General features: G+C 38.0%; 1 protein-coding gene across 1 annotated transcript in view; it reads left to right on the forward strand.

Annotated features, from left to right (window-relative positions):
- The first annotated feature begins 1,556 nt into the window (after positions 1-1,556).
- The window catches only part of Mtx2 (metaxin 2), a 50,937-nt gene continuing 29,766 nt past the window's right edge, over positions 1,557-22,727 (forward strand). The window contains exon 1 of the mRNA NM_016804.4: positions 1,557-1,788. Coding sequence (NP_058084.3) covers positions 1,749-1,788 — 40 coding nt within the window. The 5' untranslated portion in view covers positions 1,557-1,748. The remainder of the gene's footprint in view (positions 1,789-22,727) is intronic.

Consider the following 22,727-nt stretch of genomic DNA (forward strand, 5'->3'; position numbering starts at 1 on the left):
TGGTTGAATAGACTTCTCATTTGCTGTGGGGGCTACTGATACCTGCTCTGGTTTACTCTTCAAAACTTCTTACCATTTTATGTCCTCTGAGAAGACTTCTATATACTAGCCTCTGGTATTTATGGATGTGACCATATTTGCAAATTGGCTCTGCAGATAAAACCAAGAAGAGGTCATAAAAAAAATGAGTAGGCCTTAATCCATTGGCTGGTGCCTTCAGTGGAAGACAGAAGTTTGGACAAACAGATGCAAGGGAGAATGTTGCCTAATGGTGGGAGCAAAGGTGGAAATGACTTGTCTAAAGCCATGGAATGCCCAGGAACCCTGGAAATCCTAGAAGCTGGGCAGATGGAGGAAGGACATTTATTTCTATGTCCTTGAGAGCAAGCATCGTCTTGCCAACACTTTAACCTCAGACTTCTAGCTTCCAGAACCAGAGAGTAAATGCATCCGTTGTTTTAAACACCCAGTGTGTGATAATCTGTCCCGCACCTCTAAGAAAGCAATATACTACTTAAGTATATGAACAGAAATTTAGACAATAAACTGTAATGGAGGGTCAGAGATCTGTGGACAAGAAACAAAATCGCCAGGCGTGGTGGTGCACACCTTTAATCCCAGCACTCGGGAGGCAGAGGCAGGCCAGGTACAGTAGTTTACTCTAGGGTTGGGTGGGAGGTGGGCAGGGACAGACCAAGTTCCGAGTGTTGTTGGCCAGCCTAATCCTTGTGCTCCAGATTCTCAGTGAGAGACCCTATCTCAAAATAGAGGATGGAGAGCAACTGAAGAGGTACTGAGACACTGACCACTGTACAAGCTGATGCATGTGTGTGTATGGGCTATGCTACCGAGCCTGAAGACTTGAGTTGGATCCCTGGAACCCACATGGTTGGAGAGAACTAAGTACCAAAAGTTGTCTTGGGTCTATACACTGACACACACACACAACAACATCGTCTCACCTCTCCGAGCCATGTTCTCATCAGCGAAAGGGGGCTTTGGCTCACCAAATGATTTCTGAAATCAAGTGTAACTTTATGCTTCTAATTTTCTAATTCTGTAATATTTATGATTTTTGGTCAATTGTAACCTATAGTTAAAAAAAAAAAAGATTAGACTAAGAGGAAAGATTCAAGGGATCTAGCGCCCTTCCTTTTACTCTTGTTCCTTCTACACTCAGAAACAAGTAATTGAAGTGCTTTATTCTCCAAGCTTCATTTTGGGTGCTTGGAGTTGAAAGATTAAATTATGTCTCAGCTCACAAGCTGTGTAAGCCTCCTTCTGGCTAGCGCATTTGAACAAATAACCAACACTAATATCAGTCTATGGACCCCGAATCCTACAGTTAGTGGAATTGAGAGAATTCCTGAGTTTCTGGGCTCCAGTAGAACCAGACCAGGCACTTGAACCTCTTGAAGCTGTTTCTGTCTTGTTGAACTGCTGAAAGGTTGCAATCAAATCCAAAAGACTCTAGCCAGAGAGCCTGCTCTCTTAGGGCTCTCGCAGGTCCGGAGCGCGCGGGGCGGAGCAGCCGGAAGTGCCGGCGCGCGTTGTCAGCGACGCCGGAAGTGCTTGGTCGGCCTGGCGGTAACCTTGCGGGCCGAGCCACCGCTGCCGAGGTGAGCTCTGCTCGTCTTAGCGTTGGCCCAGCGAAGCTCGTCAGCTGCCGGGGGAAGGCCGCCGAGGTCGCGCGGGAGGGCGCCGAGCGCCGCGGAGCTCAGGCGCGCGCGCAGGACCTCGCAGCCGACATGTCTCTGGTGGCGGAAGCGTTCGTCTCCCAGATCGCAGGTAGCCCGTGTGGGCGCCGACGGGGCGGCGTGGGTGGCGGCGGGGATCCGCGTGGGGAGGCGGAGGGCTGGAGTTTCCCTGTAGCCGTGGGTCGAGGGTGCTGAGTCTACAGCCCGGGTGGAGGCGGCAGCGGCCATGGAGGCTTGGCCTCACTTTCTGGATGAGGAAACTGAGGACACATGGCCAAGGTCACCCTGCAGGGACAGAGTCCTGACCTCACTCCCTCCGCGGCGCTTTGTTCCCCGACTCCGCGGTTTAGGTGGCGGAGGCCCGGGGCTGGGGATCGAGGTGGGGGCGTGGCCACGGGTTGGGTCCTCGCCTCCCCCAAGGTTTCCGTGGGAATAGGGCAGCCTCTCTGCTCTTGGGTTCTCAAGTTTAAGGTGACTGTCACTCTTGAGCTGCCCTTCTTTACCTGTTGTTGATGGGTCACCCGAGTTGTTCTCCAAGCCATTTGCAAAGTCTGTGGGATTCTTTGAATTATTCTTAATGGGCATGAAGTTTAAAGAAAGTAAACATCTTTTGACACACACACACACACACACACACACACATTCGTATTGAAGTTTTTATTTTGGCGAAAGTGGCTATGATAGAAAAAAAGAGTCAAGTTAATGGGATGAATGTTAATTCCAGCAGTGTTTTCAACGTTCGAATGAGGAGATAGTCACTAAGATAAACAGTCGTATTTGGGGTAAAGTAGTACATTGGAAATGAAAGTATAATGTGTTATCAACTTTTCGAAACGCTTTCCATTGTATTGAATTTGTGTGAACTTAGATTTCCTTTAAAATAGCATTTTATAGGAGAGAGGATAGAAGAGAGATTGTAAGCTTCATGAAAGCAGGGAATTTTGTTTCCCATTGTATCCTAGGACCTGTCTGTCAGTTCTCTTTAAATACCCATGACTTGAGTAAATAACACAGATTTCAAGTAATGTTTCTCTCTGACTTTATCAGTGAGGTTGAAAAAGTCAGGCCTCTGACTTGAGGTCAGTGGTTTATTTTAGACTGATACTATGTCATAAATCATTTCACAGTATATGTTTGTATTCTGAATGTATATATCCAATGTGTGATTTCTTTTCAACAAGAAAACAAGAAATGGTATTTGATAAACTTTTGATAAGTTCAGAATTCTACCTCAGTTAGTGAAGTTTACAAATCCCCAGGAAGTTTGTATTTGTCTTAAGGTGCTTGTAGTGGTCTGTTATGGTAGTAGGACATATTTAAAGCTAGATAGTTCAGTAAATAGAAAGTAGTATAGGAACAGCTCCTAAGTCAAAATATAGCATGAATTAATTCTCGATGTATTAAAGATTTAAATGTAGCACAAACGAACTTACAATAAAATAATAGGGAAAAAAACAAGGGCAAATACAGGGTATTATTTTTGTAAGATTGGATAGCAGGAGTTTCTAAGCAAAACATGGAGTATACATTCCATAATCGAAATGGTTGTATAAGAATATAGAAAGTTTTTGATGTTAAAAGACACCATGGGACCTGGAGGGCATCATCCTGAGTGAGGTAACACAATCACAAAAGAACTCAAATGATATGTACTCACTGATAAGTGGATATTAGCCCAGAAACTTAGTATACCGGAGATATAAGATACAATTTGCAAAACACATGAAACTGAAGAAGAACAAAGACCAAAGTGTGGATACTTTGCCCCTTCTCAGAATTGGAAACAATCACCCATGGAAGGAGTTACAGAGACAAAATTTGGAGCTGAGACAAAAGGATGGACCAGCTAGAGACTGCCATATCCAGGGATCCATCCCATAATTAGCCTCCAAACGATGACACCATTGCATACACTAGCAAGCGTTTGCTAAAAGGACCCTGATATAGCTGTCTCTTGTGAGACTAGGCCGGGGCCTAGCAAACACATAAGTGGATGCTCACAGTCAGCTATTGGATGGATCACAGGGCCCCCAATGGAGGAGCTAGAGAAAGTATCCAAGGAGCTAAAGAGATCTGCAACCCTGTAGGTGCAACAACATTATGAACTAACCAGTACCCCGGAGCTCTTGACTCTAGCTGCATATGTATCAAAAGATGGCCTAGTCGGCCATCACTGGAAAGAGAGGCCCATTGGACTTGCAAACTTTATATGCCCCAGTACAGGGGAACGCCAGGGCCAAAAAGTGGGAATGGGTGGGTAGGGGAGTTGGGGGTGGGGAGGGTATGGGGGACTTTTGGGATAGCATTGGAAATGTAATTGAGGAAAATATGTAATAAAAAAATATTAAAAAAAAAGACACCATGAAGAGCTGGGTGTGGGGCTCTTGCTTGTAGTCACAAGCACTTGGGAGGCTGAGACAAGAGACTATTACAGGCTTGAGGGTAGCCAGCCTGGCTGGGCTTTATAGGGAGAACATGTTTGAAGCAAAACAAACAACAACAATAAAATCTCCACCATAAATATAAATAAATCTCCACTATATATATGTATATATATAATAAGAAAAACATTTAATTATAACAAAAACTCCCAAAAGAAAGGCAAAAAATTCTGAATAAGTATTTCATAAAAGGAGAAATACAACTAGAGAATGACCAGGTGAAAAGTTGCCCTCCACGAGTAACTGATAATTTTTCAATTTAGGCAAAAGTGAATATGATAATCTCTAGTATTGTCAGGGGCATATAGAGTAGAGAAATCTTACTTTCTCACTTTTAGTGAGTGTAAATTAGGCTCCCTTTAGGAGCCTAACCTAGCAATATTTCCAAAGATATTATATTCTAATCCAGAAATCATCTGTATGTGGATTTATTTGATAGACATTTGAGGACCAATTCCTCAAAGAACTATACAATAATCTTCATTATAGCATTATTTCTACTAGTAAAAAACATAAGGATGTCTCAGATGTATATCAGATTATGATATACCAATCAAACAGTTTCAACAGTACCTAAAATAAATGAGTTGTTAGAGAGTATTCCATTGTTAGCACTAATCATAATAGCCAAGATATGGAAGCAAACCAGGTGTCTGTCAGCAGACGAATGGATCAAAGAGATGGGCATATATACAAAAGAATACTAGATATTCTTAACAGGAAGGTAATTATTTCATTCATGGTGACATGAATCATTTAAACTCAAGGAATGAATGAGTGTGTGTGTGTGTGTGTGTGTGTGTGTGTGTTTTCTGTTTGTTTCCTCTCACGGTGACTACAAGTGGTAGTAATGTTGTCTTTCTTAGATTTCTATTGCTGTGACCAAAAGAAGGAAGGGTGTATTTCAGTTTATAGTTGAATCATAGTCTATCATGAAGGGAAGCCTGGGCAGGCAACTATGGAGGAGGAGGACCACTGTTTACTGACTTGTTCCCTGTAGCTTTCTTATCCTGCTTTCTTATACAACCAACCCAGGACCACCTGCCTAGGGGTAGGCACACCACCCACAGTGAACTGGACTCTCAGGTATCAGTCATTAATAAAGGAAGTGCCCCACAGACTTGCCCACAGACCAGTCTGATGGAAGAATTTTTTCAATGACTTCACACTTCCAAAATATGTCTACGTTTGTGAAAACTTGACAGAAACCTACCAGCACAAATGTATATTTCAAAATAGCCAAAAGGAAAGATTTCTAATGTTACTACAAGAAAGTTGATGCATTGATTATGGATATGTTAAGTAGCTTGATTTAATCCTTATATACTCTGTACCTGTGTTAAAAATATTATGTTTGTCATTTGAAAAGGCAAATTTATTTCTGACATGCTGATGAACACTTGTAATAGTAGCAGTAGGGAGGCAGAGGCAGGAGGATTGCCAGTTCAGGTATAGTCTGGGCCATATAGAGAGATCCTGGCTTGGTGGTGGGAAGAATAATAATAAAATAGAATGATAAAAGCAATGTGTATACTTGGGTGTTTAAAGGTATTGACGGTAAAGAGATGTGATATGTGTTAGCTTTCAAGCTAGAATTATATTAAGTAAAAAGTTGTAGTATTATATATGTCGTGTATGAACTTATTAAATAAGTTCTGTTCGGACAGAACATATATGCTTACCTAAGCAAAGAAAAACTTTCAGAACAATTCAACTAATTCTCCTTAGGAGTTTCAAGAAAATAGGAGAGGATGACAGATGACGATAGAAAATGGAGGAGTCATGTTTCCGGTTTATCTGGATTACTATAGTGAGCCTGTTTTACTTTTGTAATTTAAGTGACTAAATTTTCAAATTAAAAGATTGTACTTAGTCAAGAACTGAAGAGAAGGTATTCTGGGTTTAACCTTGACCTTCAAGTGATTTATAAATGTAACTTAGATCCAACAGCTATCCACAGTATTTTGTTTCTGGTCATAATTTAGTATTCTTAGAAGGAAGAGGTTAACTTGTAAGATAGAGATACATGTTTACATAGTTCTGTTTTAATAATAATTATGAATTTTTCTTTTTTTATAATTGAGGACTCTGAGTTTTAATATATATGATAGTTTGGCTATTCTCCCTTCCAGTGGTCATGAGCTAGCATACATTTTGATATTTCTTTTGGAAATATTTAAGGCATCTTACTGTTTATCTGGTACCTGTGATATTTCTTTGTGCGTGTGCGTGTGTGTGTGTGATATTTCTGCAGTCCCTTCCCTGGGAGTCTGATTTGTAAAGGACATGTTCATGTAAGCTGCTTTAGTGTGGGTCTGCAATGCTCCCCAAAGACCCATGTTATTCAAAGTTTTGATCCCCTCTGTGGCATTGGGAACTTGTGGCATTGGTAGAAACTTTAAGAGGTGCTGATTGTGAGACCTTTGTCTCTTTTGCTGAGTCTTCACCATGAAGTGAACAGTTTGTTCTGATATACCTGCTTCACCACAGGTCCAAGGCAGTTCCCTCCTGTGAACCAAAACCTCCCAAACTGAGGCATAAACATACTTTTCTTCTTTGTAAGTTGATTATGTCAGGTGTTTTGTTAGAGTAATGGTAAGCTAACTACTAACGCTTTCTTTGAATTGCTCAGTATAAGTGATCCCCTATTGTCTCTTTACTAGCAGTGTATCTTCTACTCACAGTTTCCCATTCTGATTCCTTAGTGTAACCAACTTTCTGTGTCCACAACTCTTAACTTTTTAAAAGTATGTTTTTTTTAATGCTTACTTGGCTTATCCATCTGTGAACTAGCTAATTTTGGGGCTTCCAGTCTCTCTTGCTCTCTTCTAAAATAATCTTTATACTACAGGTCTCAGTGGGATTGTTGTCTTTGTAAATGTTTATTTTCTTAAAATATTTGGTGTGACTTCTCTAGTTTCAACATCTTCCTTGGTCTCCCAAAGTCAATAGGGCTAAGTGACTTAAAAGCCTCTCTGTAAGTCCAAGTCTGTTACGTTAGTTTCCTCTCGTCACTCCCTTCCCTGAACCTCTAGACTTTCTGTTTGTAGTGTCCATCTTTGGTACATGCTGTTGTCTACGTGAAGTGGCCACGCCAATAACTCCTGTTTCTTCTTAAGACTCAACACCATTTAAATGTGTGTGTCTAGGACATTTTTTCCTTGTCAAATGAGATTTTTTTAAAATAATAATAATAGTAATGATTCATGGTCATTATAGAAAAATGAAAATAATACAGAGAACTATAAGGAGTAAAGTGAAAAATCACCTGACAGCCTGCTGCCAAAATTAAGACTTTAAAATCCCATCTTATATTCAAAACTTTGCTGAGCAAATCTATCATTTCTTTCTCCTAAATTAAAAATACAGGCATAGATAATACAAGAGGGTGCATTTCTTTTGTCATATGATATAATGGGATCTCTTCTCATGTCTATGATGAAATTATTTGCTGTCATATTTGAATGGCTATGTAGTATTTCATTGTAATAAAGAAACCATAATTTACTTGTGAAAAACTAAAAACCGATGGATTTTTAGGATTTTTTTGTTTGTTTGTTTTGTTTGGCTTTTTAGAGACAGGGTCTCAATAAAGGCCATTTGGCCTGAATCTTGCAGTGTAGGCCAGTTTTATCTGTTTCTGTCTCCAAGTGCTGTGGTTTTAAGGATATTTTATCAATCAGTATAAATGAAAGATTGGAGACAGTAGGTGCTCTGTACACCAGAATAGCCACACCAGCTCCTACTCTCATTATAAGCAGATAGAAGCTTTGAGAAGCAGGCTGTTAGGAGCAAGGGATCTAGGAGGGAGAGGAAGCATGTTGGACTAGGTTCTCTTTGTAATGTGTGACCTCAGGGAGGACTTGGTCCCTCTTTTAAAAAGCTTTTACATTTTTAAGCCACGCTATCCTTTTAAAAGTCATGTAGTTATGAATGTTAACTGTATCAATTTTCCTTCACAGCAGCACCCACATTAGTTTTAGAGTAACCAGAGGAGTTGTTTTTGCTGCATCACAATGGCTCTTGATCTTGTTTTGCTTTTCTATACTTATTGTGTAATATTTCTGGCAGCCTATATTAGCTAGAGAGTAAAAAGAGAATTTGGCAAGTCAGTTTGCTCACGTTGATGTGTGCCAAAGCCATTGAAGGTATATATGATTTTTCTCTTTGCATTTGTGGGATAAATTTCCTAAAGTAGAAGAGGAATTTGAATTACTCTTTTACCCAAGTAACATGGAAAGAATAATAAATTAGGACTTTGAATGAACAATTTGGTTTTCTAGATTATTACAGGCTAGATTTGGAATTTTAAAAGGATAAAACATGGTCTTGGATATTGATTCACCTAAAAACTTTTTAAAAATGTATTTTATTTTATTAAGGGCATTGTTTTACTTGCATGTATATCTGGGTGATGGTGTTGGATCCCGTGGGACTGGAGTTACAGATGGTTATGAGCTGTCATTTAAGTGCTGGGAATTGAACCCATGTTTTCTGGAAAAATTCCTAACCAGTGAGCCAGTGCTCCTAACTGCTGAGCCATCTCTCCAGCCCTTTAAACATTTTATAAACAATCTCTGAATTTTAAATTTTCATTTTTTTTTCAATTGACGAGTGTTCCTAACACATAAGTTTCTGGTTTGTTTATTTATATTTGAGCATGAATATTTCCCTAAATGTAAGTATCTTGAAAATAAGTGGATTAAAACAAGCATGTTTTAGCTCACCAGTGATGCTAGCTTGACTAGCCAGCTTGCTCTGGGGGTCCCTTTCTGTGCTTCCTATGTGATGGGAGCCAGGATACTTAATGTCCTAACTTTACTTTTTCAACAGTCCTAGAAGACATTTACTGTTTCCCCTTCACTGTTAGATGAAGTGTAGCACAGGGGTAAGCCTTTTACCTGTCACGTGGGTGACCCTGGGTTTGATCCCAAACATCAGACATGGACATGAATACACACACAAAATCAGGCATATTTTAAAAACGTTTTTATATTATAAGAAAGTATGCTTTGTTCTGTTTCCCCTCATCTTAGTACAGAACATTACAACAAGAAAGGTTCTAGAGCCTGAGATAAATGGAAAAATAGAGGCTAAAATAATCTTACAATATTGGTGGGAGTGTAATGTGGCACAGTGGAAGAACATTTTCATGTACAAGGCCTGAGTTTGATGTTCAGTACCACCAGAAAGTGTTTTTATTTTTTAAATTGTTTAAAAGTTTGGTATGAAGGGGCAGTGATACTACTGTTGACAAGACCATATTGAGCTCTTAAAGTATTTAATGATGAAAACCACAACAGATAATTGAAGAAATGCATTAATGTTTTAAATGTGCTGAGAACAATACATTCAGTTGTTTTGCTTTTTAAAATAAAATATTTTCTTAGTTGTTTTTATTCAGTGTTCTGAGGATTTCCCAGTAACATTGAGGAAGGCACCAAAGAATTACTGTGAAGTTATTGAACTAGCCATCATATTTCAGATAATCTTTTTTTTCATTATCAGTCATATGGATAGTATTATATTATGGAACTTACCATGTTGGTAGATGTGAAGTTGATATTGAAGGGGCAGGTGGTGAAGGCAAACAGACAAAATAAGGTTATACTTTAGATGAGAGACAATGTATTGTTGATTGACAGAAGCATGGCCTTTTATTTGATCCTACTGTATTCATGAATATATTGCAAACCAGATTCTTAAAGGCAATGCTTTACTCCTTTTGAAAACTTTAATATGCTGCTAAGAGTCTTTGAAGGACATGTTTATTGAAAATTGTCTGCAGTTGAGGTAATGTCAATTTTAATTTTCTTGTAAGTTCTATTACAGTTTGATACTCTTAAATAACTCCTCTTTCTAAGATGTGTTTGGAATGGGACCCAGTGCCTTGTGTATGTTAGACAAATACAATACCACTATTCCAGCTATACTCACAGCTCATAATTTTGAATGATTTAGCTTAAAAGGCTGTGATGATGGGCACCCTCTTAAATTTGTCAGTATTATCTCTGTGGATGCTTTTGAGTTATTAATGTTAACTTAAGCTTTCCATATTTGAGTGAAAATTGAAAGAAAATATCATCAAACTTCTTAACATTTCTCAAACATTTAAAAAATATCTTGAGAAGTAGTTATTAGATAGAAGATACGAAATAGATAAGAGATTGAAAATTCAGACTTTTCATTTTTTTTAAAGACAGAAGTTATAATGTTCAGTAAATTTAGCTAAACTCATTTATATGGGGAAGAGACGTGTTCGCCTTGCCAGTAAGAAAAATTCATGCTTTAATTTTTAATTGCTTTGTAAATGACCCTCTATTCTTGAACTCTTTTCTTATTTTTGTATAGTCTATAAATGAATCATGGTTTTGAACTTTTTTACATCAGTAATAAAAATGAAATTTGATGGGTTAGTAATGAAGGCTCTTTTCATAAAAAGTCATTTTATCATGACAATTTGCATTAACAGTAACTATGTTAGCAAAATAGAAGCCATAAAAAGCATTTCATTGTGTGTTTTTGTGCTAATTGTATATTTTTATCACTAAGAACTTTTCTAAGCCACAGAAACTTCTTTATAACTCAATCTGCCCTTGAATTAAAAAAAGAAAGGTTTTGGTGTGTATTTATCCTATTGAATACAACATTCTTAGATATAATAGAATATCTTTTCACATATATTTTATTATCTGGTCAACCTAAGCATTGGCAAAACTTCATATAAATAAATTTTATCATCTGTTTATCATTAAAAGGCCGTTGTTACTGACTGCTGAGTAATAATTTGGCCATTTGTTAGCTACCTTTGCTTATTAGTCTTTATGTTAAATGAAAATGTTTTGAGGCTGGGAACATAGCCCAGTAGAATACTTATCTAGCATGCTTTTGTGGCATGCCTGAGGCCCAGGGTTCAGTCCTCAGAACCCCAAAACCCCAAAATAAGCAAACATCTTGACATATAAGTAATGCTTCTGATTTGCATGTTTCATTAAAGAGCTATTATGTTGTCATTGTTCTTACTATTACTATTATCAGTTAGAGACACTAATTTGGCTAGTGATGAGAACTAGTTATAATATGTTAGCTATTTAACTGGTATTTAGGTGTTTTTGTTCTTCAGTTGGAATAATGAGTTATTCTTTATAGAGTTCCCTCTGTATTAGTGTTCCTACAGAGAAGGAAAGTCAGTAGGGCACAGGTATAGATAGACATGAATATGTGAGAGGAAATTTATTTGGGCAATTAGCTTATTTGATTATGAAGGATGAGATGTTTCACACAGGCCCTCTATAACTTGGAGACAGTGGGATGACTGTAGTGGGCTCAGTCCAAATCTGAAGTTCTGAAAACCAGAGAAGCTGATGTTTCAGCCCAAAACTGAAGGGCTTAGAGAACCCACAAAATGACTGATATGAAGTCTCAAGAGTCCAAGGATTGTAGTTCCAATGTCCCGGGGTGGAAGTTGGGGAGGGAAGGGAAGGAAGCAAGCAGAAGGTGGAAGAGGGAGGAAGGGACCATGAATCTTTTCCAGTTTTTTCCTTGTGGTAGGGCGAATGCTTATTTCATCTTATATTTTATAGTCCACCATCAGAGGAAGTCAAGGAAAAAATTCAAGGTAGGCAGTAACTAATCATGGAGGAATGTTCTTATCAGCTTGTGATCTCAACCCACAGGAATAAGGGTCCTTCACGTTCAGGTGTTGAAAGGGAGGACTAGAGATGAGAAGATAGAGAAGACAAGAAGCTGGAATAAGGAGGTCTTGCTAAGCTGGTAGCTTATGCTTATGCAAGTTTATTAAGTGCAGTGTCTTAGATACCTTTTATAGGGGAGAAATGGGCTGAAGTCAGCAGAAAGCTAAATAAACAGTGTTGGCAAAGAGAACAGGGTACTCAGGCACAGCTCTGCCTTAGGACTGATAACCACAGCCCTTCAGTAGGGAAAGCTAGATTCTTGCCTTTGTCAAGTCTGCCAGTGGGCAAGGACATAGAGCTGAAGTTCCATTTGTACTTTCATCAGAGCCTCTAAGAAAGCCTTGGAATGATCTGGCTCCCAACAGGGTTGTTTCCCATGGCTTTCATGCTCAGAGATTGTACTACCCACAGTGGGCTTGGCCTTTCTGTGAAATTTTTATTTCCTTTGGTCCCTTAGCTGTTTGCGGGGGCCGGGGGGGGGGGCACGGCAGCGAAATACTTAATTACCAGTCTCTTTTGAAAACAAACTCGCAGACACACTCACAAATCACACCTTAATAGTTCTCTCAGTAGCCCTTGATCCAAACAAGTTGACACCTAAAATGAAATCATTATACTCCCCAAAAAGATGTCTCCATCTTGCCATGTGCTTGTGTTTTAGAAATCATGGACTACAGATTAAAGACAAATCTTTGTATTTCAATTTACTGTTTTAGATTATCTTTTGTGGCATAGCTAATTGACTTTATTGATCTGTAGATAAAATGTTAAATGAAATGAATCAATTGGATTTTGTTTTTCTTTTTGAATAATGTAGCAACTGCTGTGCAGATCAGCTCTGTCTCTATCTCCCTCTCCCTCTCTTTCTCCCTCTCCGTGTGTGTGTGTGTGTGTGTGTGTGTGTGTGTGTGTGTGTTCTAGACCTCTGTTGTCTTTACTGATGTTCACCTTATTAAGTGAGTCAGGGCTTCTCTCAGTGCAAACAGAAGCTCACTAATAGTGGCTATGGCTAATCTGGACTTGCTCCAGGGATCCCTGTCTCTGCTTTCCATGTGATGGGAATGAGGATACTTAATATCCTAACGTTATTCTTTCAACCATCTTAGAAGACTTAGAGACTATTTCCTCTTTTACAGTAAGATAATGAGGCAAGAGAAGGTTAAGCAACTTGTCCAAGGTTATTCAGATGATAAATTGTAGAATTGGGAGAATCTAAGTGACTTTGAGACCTAAACTTTTCCTCTATACCACCTGTTTTCACTTACTGTGCTGTAAATGGTTGGTATCCCTTGTTTCCTTTCCTTCCACCCTACCCAGTTAATAAAATTAGATTCTGGAGTACAATGACAATTTTATATTCATTTTATATTCATCTTTGCCTTATTAAAGCCATTTAGGTTTTTAATAACTTCTTTGTTCATTTAAATGGGGGGAGGAATCTGAGAATTACCACACATCACTAAAGCATCTTCTAATACATAGCCATATCCACAAGTACATGCTTGAGTAGGTAGAGTAAGGTGGTCAAAAATCTCAATTAATCTACATAGGTCCTTAATATAATATTACCTTATCAGAGCTAAATGAATGAAAGAGATGAAAAGAGTTTAATCTTAAGTGTCACCTGTGTCTCTTGGACATTCTTTATATATATATATATATATATACATACATACATACACACACACACACACACACACACACACACACACACACACATACACACATACATACCCTGGTAAATTTACTTTCTGAAATGCTATGTGCGGTTTATGTATTTACACATTCACACATCATACATCACAAGCAACAAAGGCTCTGATACCAATCAATAAGTTTCTTCCTAAGGACTTAAGATAAGTTGTAACCAACACTGTAACTCTAAGAAACTTTCAGAGTCACAAATCAATCTGTCTGTCTGTCTGTCTGTCTGTCTCTCTCTCTCTCTCTCTCTCTCTCTCTCTCTCAATCCTGACTGACCTTGAACTTGTTATGTAGCCATGGGTGAATTTGAACTTCTGATTCCACTGCTTTTACCTTCTGAGTGCTGGGATTATAGGCATGTGCCATAGCACCTGGCTTATAGGGTACTCCCAGTTTTTTGTGCATGCCTGGCAAGCTCTATAATAATTGAGGTACATTCCAAGCCTCACAGAACCCTTATTTGAATCTGTTAGTCTTTAATCTTTGTATATGCACTTCCTTGCAGTGCATTCTAAATTGCCTTATCCTATGCTACACAATGTACCTACTTGTGTTTTAGGTGTATGAAAATGACAACATGGCTCCTGCATTTCTCCTTTTTAAAAATACGAGTCATTTTCTGGCATGAAATGATCTCTCAAACTGTTGAGGTGGGAGGTTTTTAAAAATTATTTTTATTTTAATTATGTTTCTATGGGGGTATATGCATGTAAGTGCAAGTGCCTTTGGAGGCCAGAAGAGGTCATTGGATTCCCTGGAGCTGGAGTTATAGGTGAATGTATGCTGCTCAACGTGGGTGAGTGCTGGAATCTGAACTTGGGTCCTCTACAAGAGCAGTCTGTGCTTTTAACCGCCGAACCATCTCATCTCCCCATCCCTGGAAGACTGATTTTAATCTCCTGTTTTGGGAAGAGTCACTTCTTAACACATTTGCTGTAAAGGCTTTAAAACACCCTGTCTTCAACTGTACTTTGGGGACATTATTTAGTCATCTTGTGATTTTTAGCTGGGATGTGTTGTTGGCTTTTTCTATAGTTTGCAGGTTGAATTAATGTTGAATTTAATACCTAGTACAGCATTTTAAAAATTCTCATTTTGATAGTCATATATTTTAAGTCTAATTATCCTAAAAACCTATTTAACTATATTTGCTTAAAAGATGATGGGTTTTAAACTTAGTGTATTTGTTGACATCATTGAGATAATCAGTTCTGTGTCTAATTTATTTCTTGTTTTCTTTGTGTTAAGTAGTAACTTGATTGTTTAAGATCAGCCAATTACTTGTTTGAACATTTTATTATATTGCTAGTATTTGCATTTACAACTTTGGCAGAAAGTCATTCGATTTTGGGGGTAGACTGACTGCACTCCTGTCTTTTTCCTTTTCTCTAACACTGCCTCAGTAGTGTTGCTAGGCTGGAGAAATCACATCTGTGAGCTTTTAGAATAGTTGCCTAAGGATACTGAGTTTGACTTCATTAGTGCACAAATGATAGGTTTGTGTAGAGTTTATTATAGCATTAATCAATTTGATGGATTGGAAAAATGACAGAATTGAAGTGGCATGTAATATTAGTGCCTATTATTCTACAAATTATGTCTTCACCTATGTTCATATGCCAGAGGAGTCATGTTGTACATTAGAAATGCAGAATTTTAAAACATGAGAAACCAACAACAGAGGGGACCTTTTTTCATGGCCTGTCTCTTGTCGTCTTCTATTAGATCAAGAAATGGGCATTGGAATCTAAACTTTTTTTATTAGAGCATCACTTTCGTCGTGTGAAATACCCTGAGTGAATGGGATGGAAGGATCATCTGCCACCAGAATGACTTAGCACTTAGCTTGACATTGAAGACACTACAAGTAATGTGTAAATAAGAGACCTAATAATACTTCTGGGGATTTATCTGCTACCAGTCATTTCAATAGTGTTCTAATGGACAACTTATAAAGAATATTGATTTCTTTTTAGGATTATATTTATTTATAAAGCTTAAGGATAGCTTAAATACAATTAAAATAATGTTGAGCAAATATTTATATTTTGATTGTTACCTTATCATGTATAATGTTGGCTTTTAATCACTGTTAGAGCCGTTGTTGTATGGCTCTAACAAACTTAAGAGTTGTTTATTTAACTTAATTTTTTAAACTTAACAATTTTGGTTTATTAAGACAGTGTCTATATGCCACCTTTGCTTGCCTGGTACTTTTGATCCCCTTCTGCTTTAGCCTAACAAGTGATGTAATAATAGGATATGCCACCTGTCTTGTTCCTTTTTAATTTTGTTTTGTCTTCCTCAACATAAATATACATAAAATGGTAGAGAAGATCTATTTTAAAAGTTTAAGAAATACCCACTTGCATAAAAATAACCCTTCTTTATTCCCTAAAGACTAAAACCTAGAGACATCCTTTTTTGCTCTTGGTAAAGGAAGACACTAAGTAAGAAATAATCAGGGCATTGACTAGGGCACAATAGAAAGTTGGTAAAGGACTGGCTAACTTTTCAGTAGCACTAATTGGGATATGCTCATAGAGTGCTCTGAGACTTAGTCTAGTTCTTTTCTCTCCTTCTCTCTCCTTCCTTGTGGTTTCTGCCTCAGACCCCAAGCCCAGGAACCGAAACTTTGCTTCTCTCTCTTCTGCTCAGTTATAGGCTGTAGGCATCTTTATTCTCTAATCAGGGATAACTTGGGGTAAGGTTACATAGACTTGGGTCCTGTGTAAATTCTCTTGTCCCTGGGGGTAATTAGGACTTGGGGGCCAGTATTTAGCATTACAATATATAGCAAAACAACAAACTTCAACATAGATTAGTTTGATATGGTAATTAGACAACAAATTAAAACTTGATAAATTCAAATGTAATATTCTGGTGTGTATTATTAAAACTTCTGTGATTTATTTGAAGCAATTGAGTGTCCAAGATTTAACAAATAACTTTTCAGGACTATAGGAATAAAATTCTATCGAAGAATTTATTCCTTCGGAAATTAGAGATAGAATATTGACATAACAGTATGATAGTGTAGAAAATAATGTATGACATAAGGCGAATACAAACTATGTGGACAGTACATATAAAAGAGAAATTGTATTAATTATAAGAGCCTTCTTGATGGAAGTGACATTGTTTCTGAAGATGTCTGATTGAATATTTGCCAGTAAAAAGAATATTGCAGGGAAACAATTTGAGCAAATTCATAAAAGTAAGAGAGTCTGAAGTATTCAGGAAAAAGTTGACATATTCTCGTTGGCCAGAAAGAAAGGTCTTAGTCTTAGTGTTATGTGGTTAGGGACCCAGAGACCCTATTACTCTACTAATTTATGTTTGTTTTTCCCTCAGCCTTTTTTTTTGTCAAAAACTGATTTTATCCAAGAAAGAAAAGGATTCTTTCTTGTTTAGGAGCACATGAATACCTGGGTTCCATGGTGAACTTGCAATAAGTAACTAATTAGAATAACATTCTGCCATGTGGGCTAGAGCGTATATCTTGTACTATACAAGATAATCCTTTGACGTACAGAAGAAAGTACCTGTAAATTAGCCATGCATTTCTTATGCAACTATAAACCCTAAAACTTAACATTTCTATTTGATATTTTACATTTAACTATATAGTTTTCATCAGTGTCCTTGTTACTGAGATGAATTCCTATGAAAAAGACAAAGCAGAAAGTATTTGTTTGTGGCTTCAGAGGTTCCCACGCCTGGTAAGCCATCCCGACTGCTGTGGGACTGAAAAGGAAGGCAGTCATTATGGAGAACTCAAGGCAGAGTGAGGTCACTTGCTGGTGGCCACATAGTAGGGTAACATGGCCTTCAAAGGTATATCCCCAGTGATGTACTACCTCTAATCAGGTCCTACCTCCTAAAGTTTATAGGTTTTCCCATAGTAGTTTCTGCTGGCCACCAAACCTTTTAACACAGGAGCTTATGCGGGGCATTTAATGTTCAAATCATAACAATCAGATATTAATGCTAAGGCCTAAACTCTATTCATGCTGTCTCACTGTTAATGCTTTCTGCATCCTGTGACTTTAACCCAGGGTTCATCATTTACAATCTACATCCTCATTAATGCAGTATTTCAGTATGCAGGCCCAAATAGAGTTAGCAGTCATGGTTGTTGATTCCTTTATTAGATAAATCAGACACACAAAAAGTTTACACTACGAGTGAAAGTAGGAAGAGTTAAACAAGTTCAAGTTGAAGATGTCAATAGGTTTCTTTCTTTTTAAATGTTTCTCCACCTGGTGTAGTTGCCTTATCTTCTTTGCAGCACTCAGCATAAAGTGATGCAGGGTAATAATAAAACCCAACATTTACCTAGCCAGCATTTTCTGTGTGCTAGGTTCTAACAATGATATGAATTCTGGACTCACAGTTTATTTTCTGCTTGGAGACATAACTAAACACTCAGATTATAAAAATATTGACTGTGATAAGTGGTATAATGGGTGTCTGTGAAAGAAAGTGTTTGAGTAATTTAGAGGGATCAATAAAGACTTCCTAGGGATAGCGCAACAGTACCATTTGTAGGATACAGTGCAAAATGGAAATTTGAAGCTCTTGCCTACAACTGTAAAGATTCTAGGACTCGGGCAGGGCGGCAGAACACTTTCATAGGTCTCTAGGCCTAGATTTTTCAAAACCTGCTTTAATTAGGGTTCTTGTTTTGTTTTGTTTTGTTTTGTTTGTTTTGTTTTTTCGAGACAGGTTTTCTCTGTGTAGCCCTGGCTGTCCTGGAGCTCACTTTGTAGACCAGGCTGGCCTCGAACTCAGAAATCCGCCTGCCTCTGCCTCCCGAGTGCTGGGATTACCTCCCTTTTAGCCCACTGACCAGAGGTAGCAGAGAAAGAAGGTTAATAGGAAAAGGGGGTTGTGGACCTGTTTAGAAGTAGTTCTTTGGGGCGATTCCATCTTCATTGTCAGGATATCAGCAGTCCAGTCCAATAGCAAACACCAAACATGAATCAATCCAGCAGAAACTGCAAGTTCCACTGAATTGGTAGGAGTCAGTAGAAGTGGCAAGAATCAATCTGAATATTATGAGAAATTCTTTAATGTGTTCTGTCAACGAAGTGAAGATCAGTGAAGACCAGTGAAGTGTTACAAGGTGTAGCAGTGCAAGAGCATCCCCTCACTGTCTGTAGGGTTGTATTTATATTCTTTCTAAACATCACATGCCCTCTTAAACATCCGCTCCAGCAAAATATCATTTACCCTCACATATGTCTGCTTCAGCAAAACATCCTCTCACAAGACAGCTTCCAGAAAAACATCATGGGACACAACTGAGTTTCCTAAGAAATCAGAAATTTCCTCTTCACAGGTCCTTCCTGATTGCTGGCTCTGTTCAGCTGCACAGATTATATGTCTATAAACCAGAGTCTACTTGAGCAAGTGACATTTGAGCTGAGATGTGATGACACAAGATGGGGAAAAGGTCATTCTAAGTAGAGGAAACGAGTTTTGGGGCAGGAGAAATTGTGGTGCATTCAGAAACTGGATGGAGGGTCGTTATGGATGGAACTCAGAGTGGGAAGGAGGCATGTGTGATGGGTAGAGAGTGTGATTTTCCTAAGAGCAAGAAGGAGCTGAGACATGATCTGGGACATGGATTTTTATTGCAAGAACTGCATGTAGGCTTAGATTTTTAAAAAATGTATTATATATATATATGAGTATGCTGTTGCTATTTTCAGACACACCTGGAGAGGAATCAGATTCCATTACAGATAGCTGTGAGCCTATGTGTGATTGCTGGGCACTAAACTCAGGACCGCTGGGAGACCAGCTAGTGCTCTTAACCGCTGAGACATCTCTACAGTCCCTATGGCATAGATTTTTTAAAATCTATTTTTAATAAATGTTTTTAAATGTTTTAACATTTCTTTTACCCCACCGCCCACCAGAGGTAGTGAAAAGGGAAGGTTAATAGAGCAAAGAAGGATGTTTGTTTAGAAATATTTCTTTGGAGTAAATCTAATCTGTGTTGTCAGGATAGTAGTAGTTTAGTTCACATGAATCATCAGCACAGCAACTCAGTCTATTCACAAACACCATCTATGAATCAACAATGGCAGATTGAGCTAGAAGAAACCTTAAGGCTCTTCCAATTAGTCCGAGTCCGAAGAAGCATTAAGAATCTGCTGGAACACTGCCCGAGTTTATTGGTGTTTTCTTCTCGGTGAAGTCTCGACAAACAGTAGTATACGAATACCTCCAGGTGTCAGCAACGAAAACCAGTGTTAGCAAAGCCCAAGGACGACCAACAAAGAATGACAGGCATACCAGTACCATCCCACATTGTCCACTGACGGTTGAGCCATTAAACAGTACGAGTTCTCAAGCATCATGCTATCCAAACACCACATGCATGCCCTTTCCACAGGCTGCCTTCAGAAAAACATCACGTCTGTTCTTAGCAAAACATCCTTTCGGGTGTCTGTTATAGCAGAAACATCCTCTCATAAGACAGTTTCCAGAAAAATATCACATGATATAAGTGAGTCTACAAGGAAACCAGAAATTTCTACTTCAGCCACATGTAACTCTTGGTATGGTTTAGGCATAAGTAACTTGCGCCTTAGCAGTATTGGACAACCCTTTTGCCTAACTTCCACTTTTTTACTCCCCTCCCTTATTTTTGGTTTTTCAAGATAGAGTTTTACCAATTCCCTTTTAAGAAACTATTTTAGTGTTACCTTTAGTAGATGAGGCTGCTCTTTCTCTTAAGGATATTTAAAATGGCCTTTCATATTAGTGAGTTGCTTTAGTAGTAGAAGTTGAAAGTACATAGGGGTAAGTGATATGAAGTATTATTTATTATTGGAAGTTTTGTGGTCTAAACATTTCCAGACAACTGAAGGACAGCTAAAAATTGAAAAATATTTTATCGTCTCAAAATTAATTTTAAAAATGCTACAGGTATTATAAGTCTCTATTATCATCACAGTGCTTTAAAAATGTCTACCTCTCTTTATTTGACACGTAACTCTGGGGCAAATGATGGCATGGGGATTGACTTGCTTGACATTGGCAAAGAGAAAAACAGAAAAACTTAACTTTTTGGACTGAATCTTTTGTCAGGTGTTGCAATAAAAGGGTTTAATTAATGTCTGTGCAAGAAGTAGCCTTTATATTTTGTCATATGTGGGTGATAATTTTAATGATCCTTAGATCTACTTGTGTCAGTGGTTCTCAGTCTTCCTGTTGCTGTGACTCTTTAATACAGATCCTCATGTTGTGAACCCCAACCATATAGTTATTCCGTTGCTACATCATAAGTGTAATTTTGTTGTTATAAATCATAATTGTAAATATTTGATATATGACCCCTATGAAAGAGTTTGCTCGAGCCCCCAGGGATTGTGGCCCACATGTTGAGAACCACTGACTTAGTTAAGAGCTTGTTTCCTAGAATGCCAATTCCATGGATCATTTATAAAGCTATCAACATCAACATGCCACCCAACATGGGATTTTTACTTTTGGGATACTTATAGAATAGCACTAGTGATTTTTTCCCCCACATTATACTTCAAATACAATTATTTACTCTAGGTCACATAGACTGGGCTCATATTAATGTTTGTGTGCTCCAAGATGCTCAGGGGTGAGTTAGATAACTTGTCGTTTTCAGTAGACAGTTTCTCATCTTTTGATCCAGAATACTAGAATTTCCAGCTGTTAAAATGGCTACATAGGTCTCATCATTATACTTGCCTTTTAAAAACTGGTATGTTTTAAGTGTGAAGAAAATATCAAATGTTTTAATAGAATTTCTTCCTGGGAATTTATTTTCAGTAACATGAGTTGAAATGCATTTTATATATTCTACCAAGCAAAACATTAACCCCCTCTACCCTAGTTTCCAACTGTAGGTCTTTCATACCAGAGCTTTTGTTATTTCTGGGCAACTTTGCAGTTAGATAGTATGTTGCAAAATTTCTATTGCTTTCATATAGGTATATACTCTATTGGATTAGATCTGGAGAATCTTTCATACTAGAGGTGATAAATAACTATCTCTCTCTCTCTCTCTCTCTCTCTCTCTCTGTGGGTTGAGTTTGAACTCAGTACTTTACATATGCAAGGTGAGCACTCTGCTCCTGAGCTACTAGAATTGAAACTTGAATTAATGTTTACATTGTAGCTCATATTGTAAACTAATAGAGTAGCAAGTATGTTATGCAAGACATGGTACATTGTGGCTCACACAGAGGTATAGAACACAACTACTTCCTCAGGGACTGAGTTTGAATATAGTTATCCTTTGGGAATTTTATAAATATTATTTCTGTGCCTCATTATAAACAAGGTTAATAGGTCTCTTTTACCTATTACCTCTTAAATGACCCATCTTAAAATGCTTTATGTATGGAGATATCTTTTAAAATCAACTATTATACTATATTAAAAATGACTTGTTGCTGTGTCAGAGACTGACTCAGCATAACAGTTAGAAAACCATCAATTATTAACTACTACAACCCACTTTCTTGCTAAGAACAGTCATAGTTGCTGTATTAGGGTTAGTTATTTTGGTGTTTTATGTCCTTTACAAAGACTAACTTGGTGAAGGAGATCCTGATAATTCCATGTATTCTGTTAATGGAACTCTTGCTTCCTTAAGCACAGTTGAGCGGACACTATTTAAAATGTTTTTCCTCAGCCCTGGGAGATTGTTATTCTCTCTGTGGGTTCTCTATAGATGGAGTCTTCTGTAGATGAGAGTCGGGGTCAGGGACAGCATCATGAGAATTACACTGAGCTTTACCCACGTTGTTTCACACTGTAACGCTGCTTACTGCTAGTCAGTTAGCTTTTGTAGGGTGACAGTCCTGCAGTCACGACAGTAGATCCTTTCCTAGTCATTGGGATCCCTACGGTTTTAAAACACTACTTTAAAAAAAAAAGGAAAAAAAGAAAAAAGAAAGGTGGTAAGACTGTTGACAGGAGAGAAAGGTGGTAAGGCTGTTGACAGGCGTGCTTGGTTCTTTCATCTAGTGCATGACATTTTTACTTTTTTGAAAAGCCTCTGATAAAATGTTTTGGACATTGTTTTACTATCTGTTTTGTACTGGATAAAATACTAGGGTTTTTTTTTTTTTGTATGTATGAACAATATTTTGGACATAGCTGCTTTTAAGGAAGCTAAGTTTATTTTTTAATTA

The sequence above is a fragment of the Mus musculus genome, chromosome 2 (genome assembly GCF_000001635.26).
Source record: "Mus musculus strain C57BL/6J chromosome 2, GRCm38.p6 C57BL/6J".
In the NCBI taxonomy this organism is placed as follows: Eukaryota; Metazoa; Chordata; class Mammalia; order Rodentia; family Muridae; genus Mus; species Mus musculus.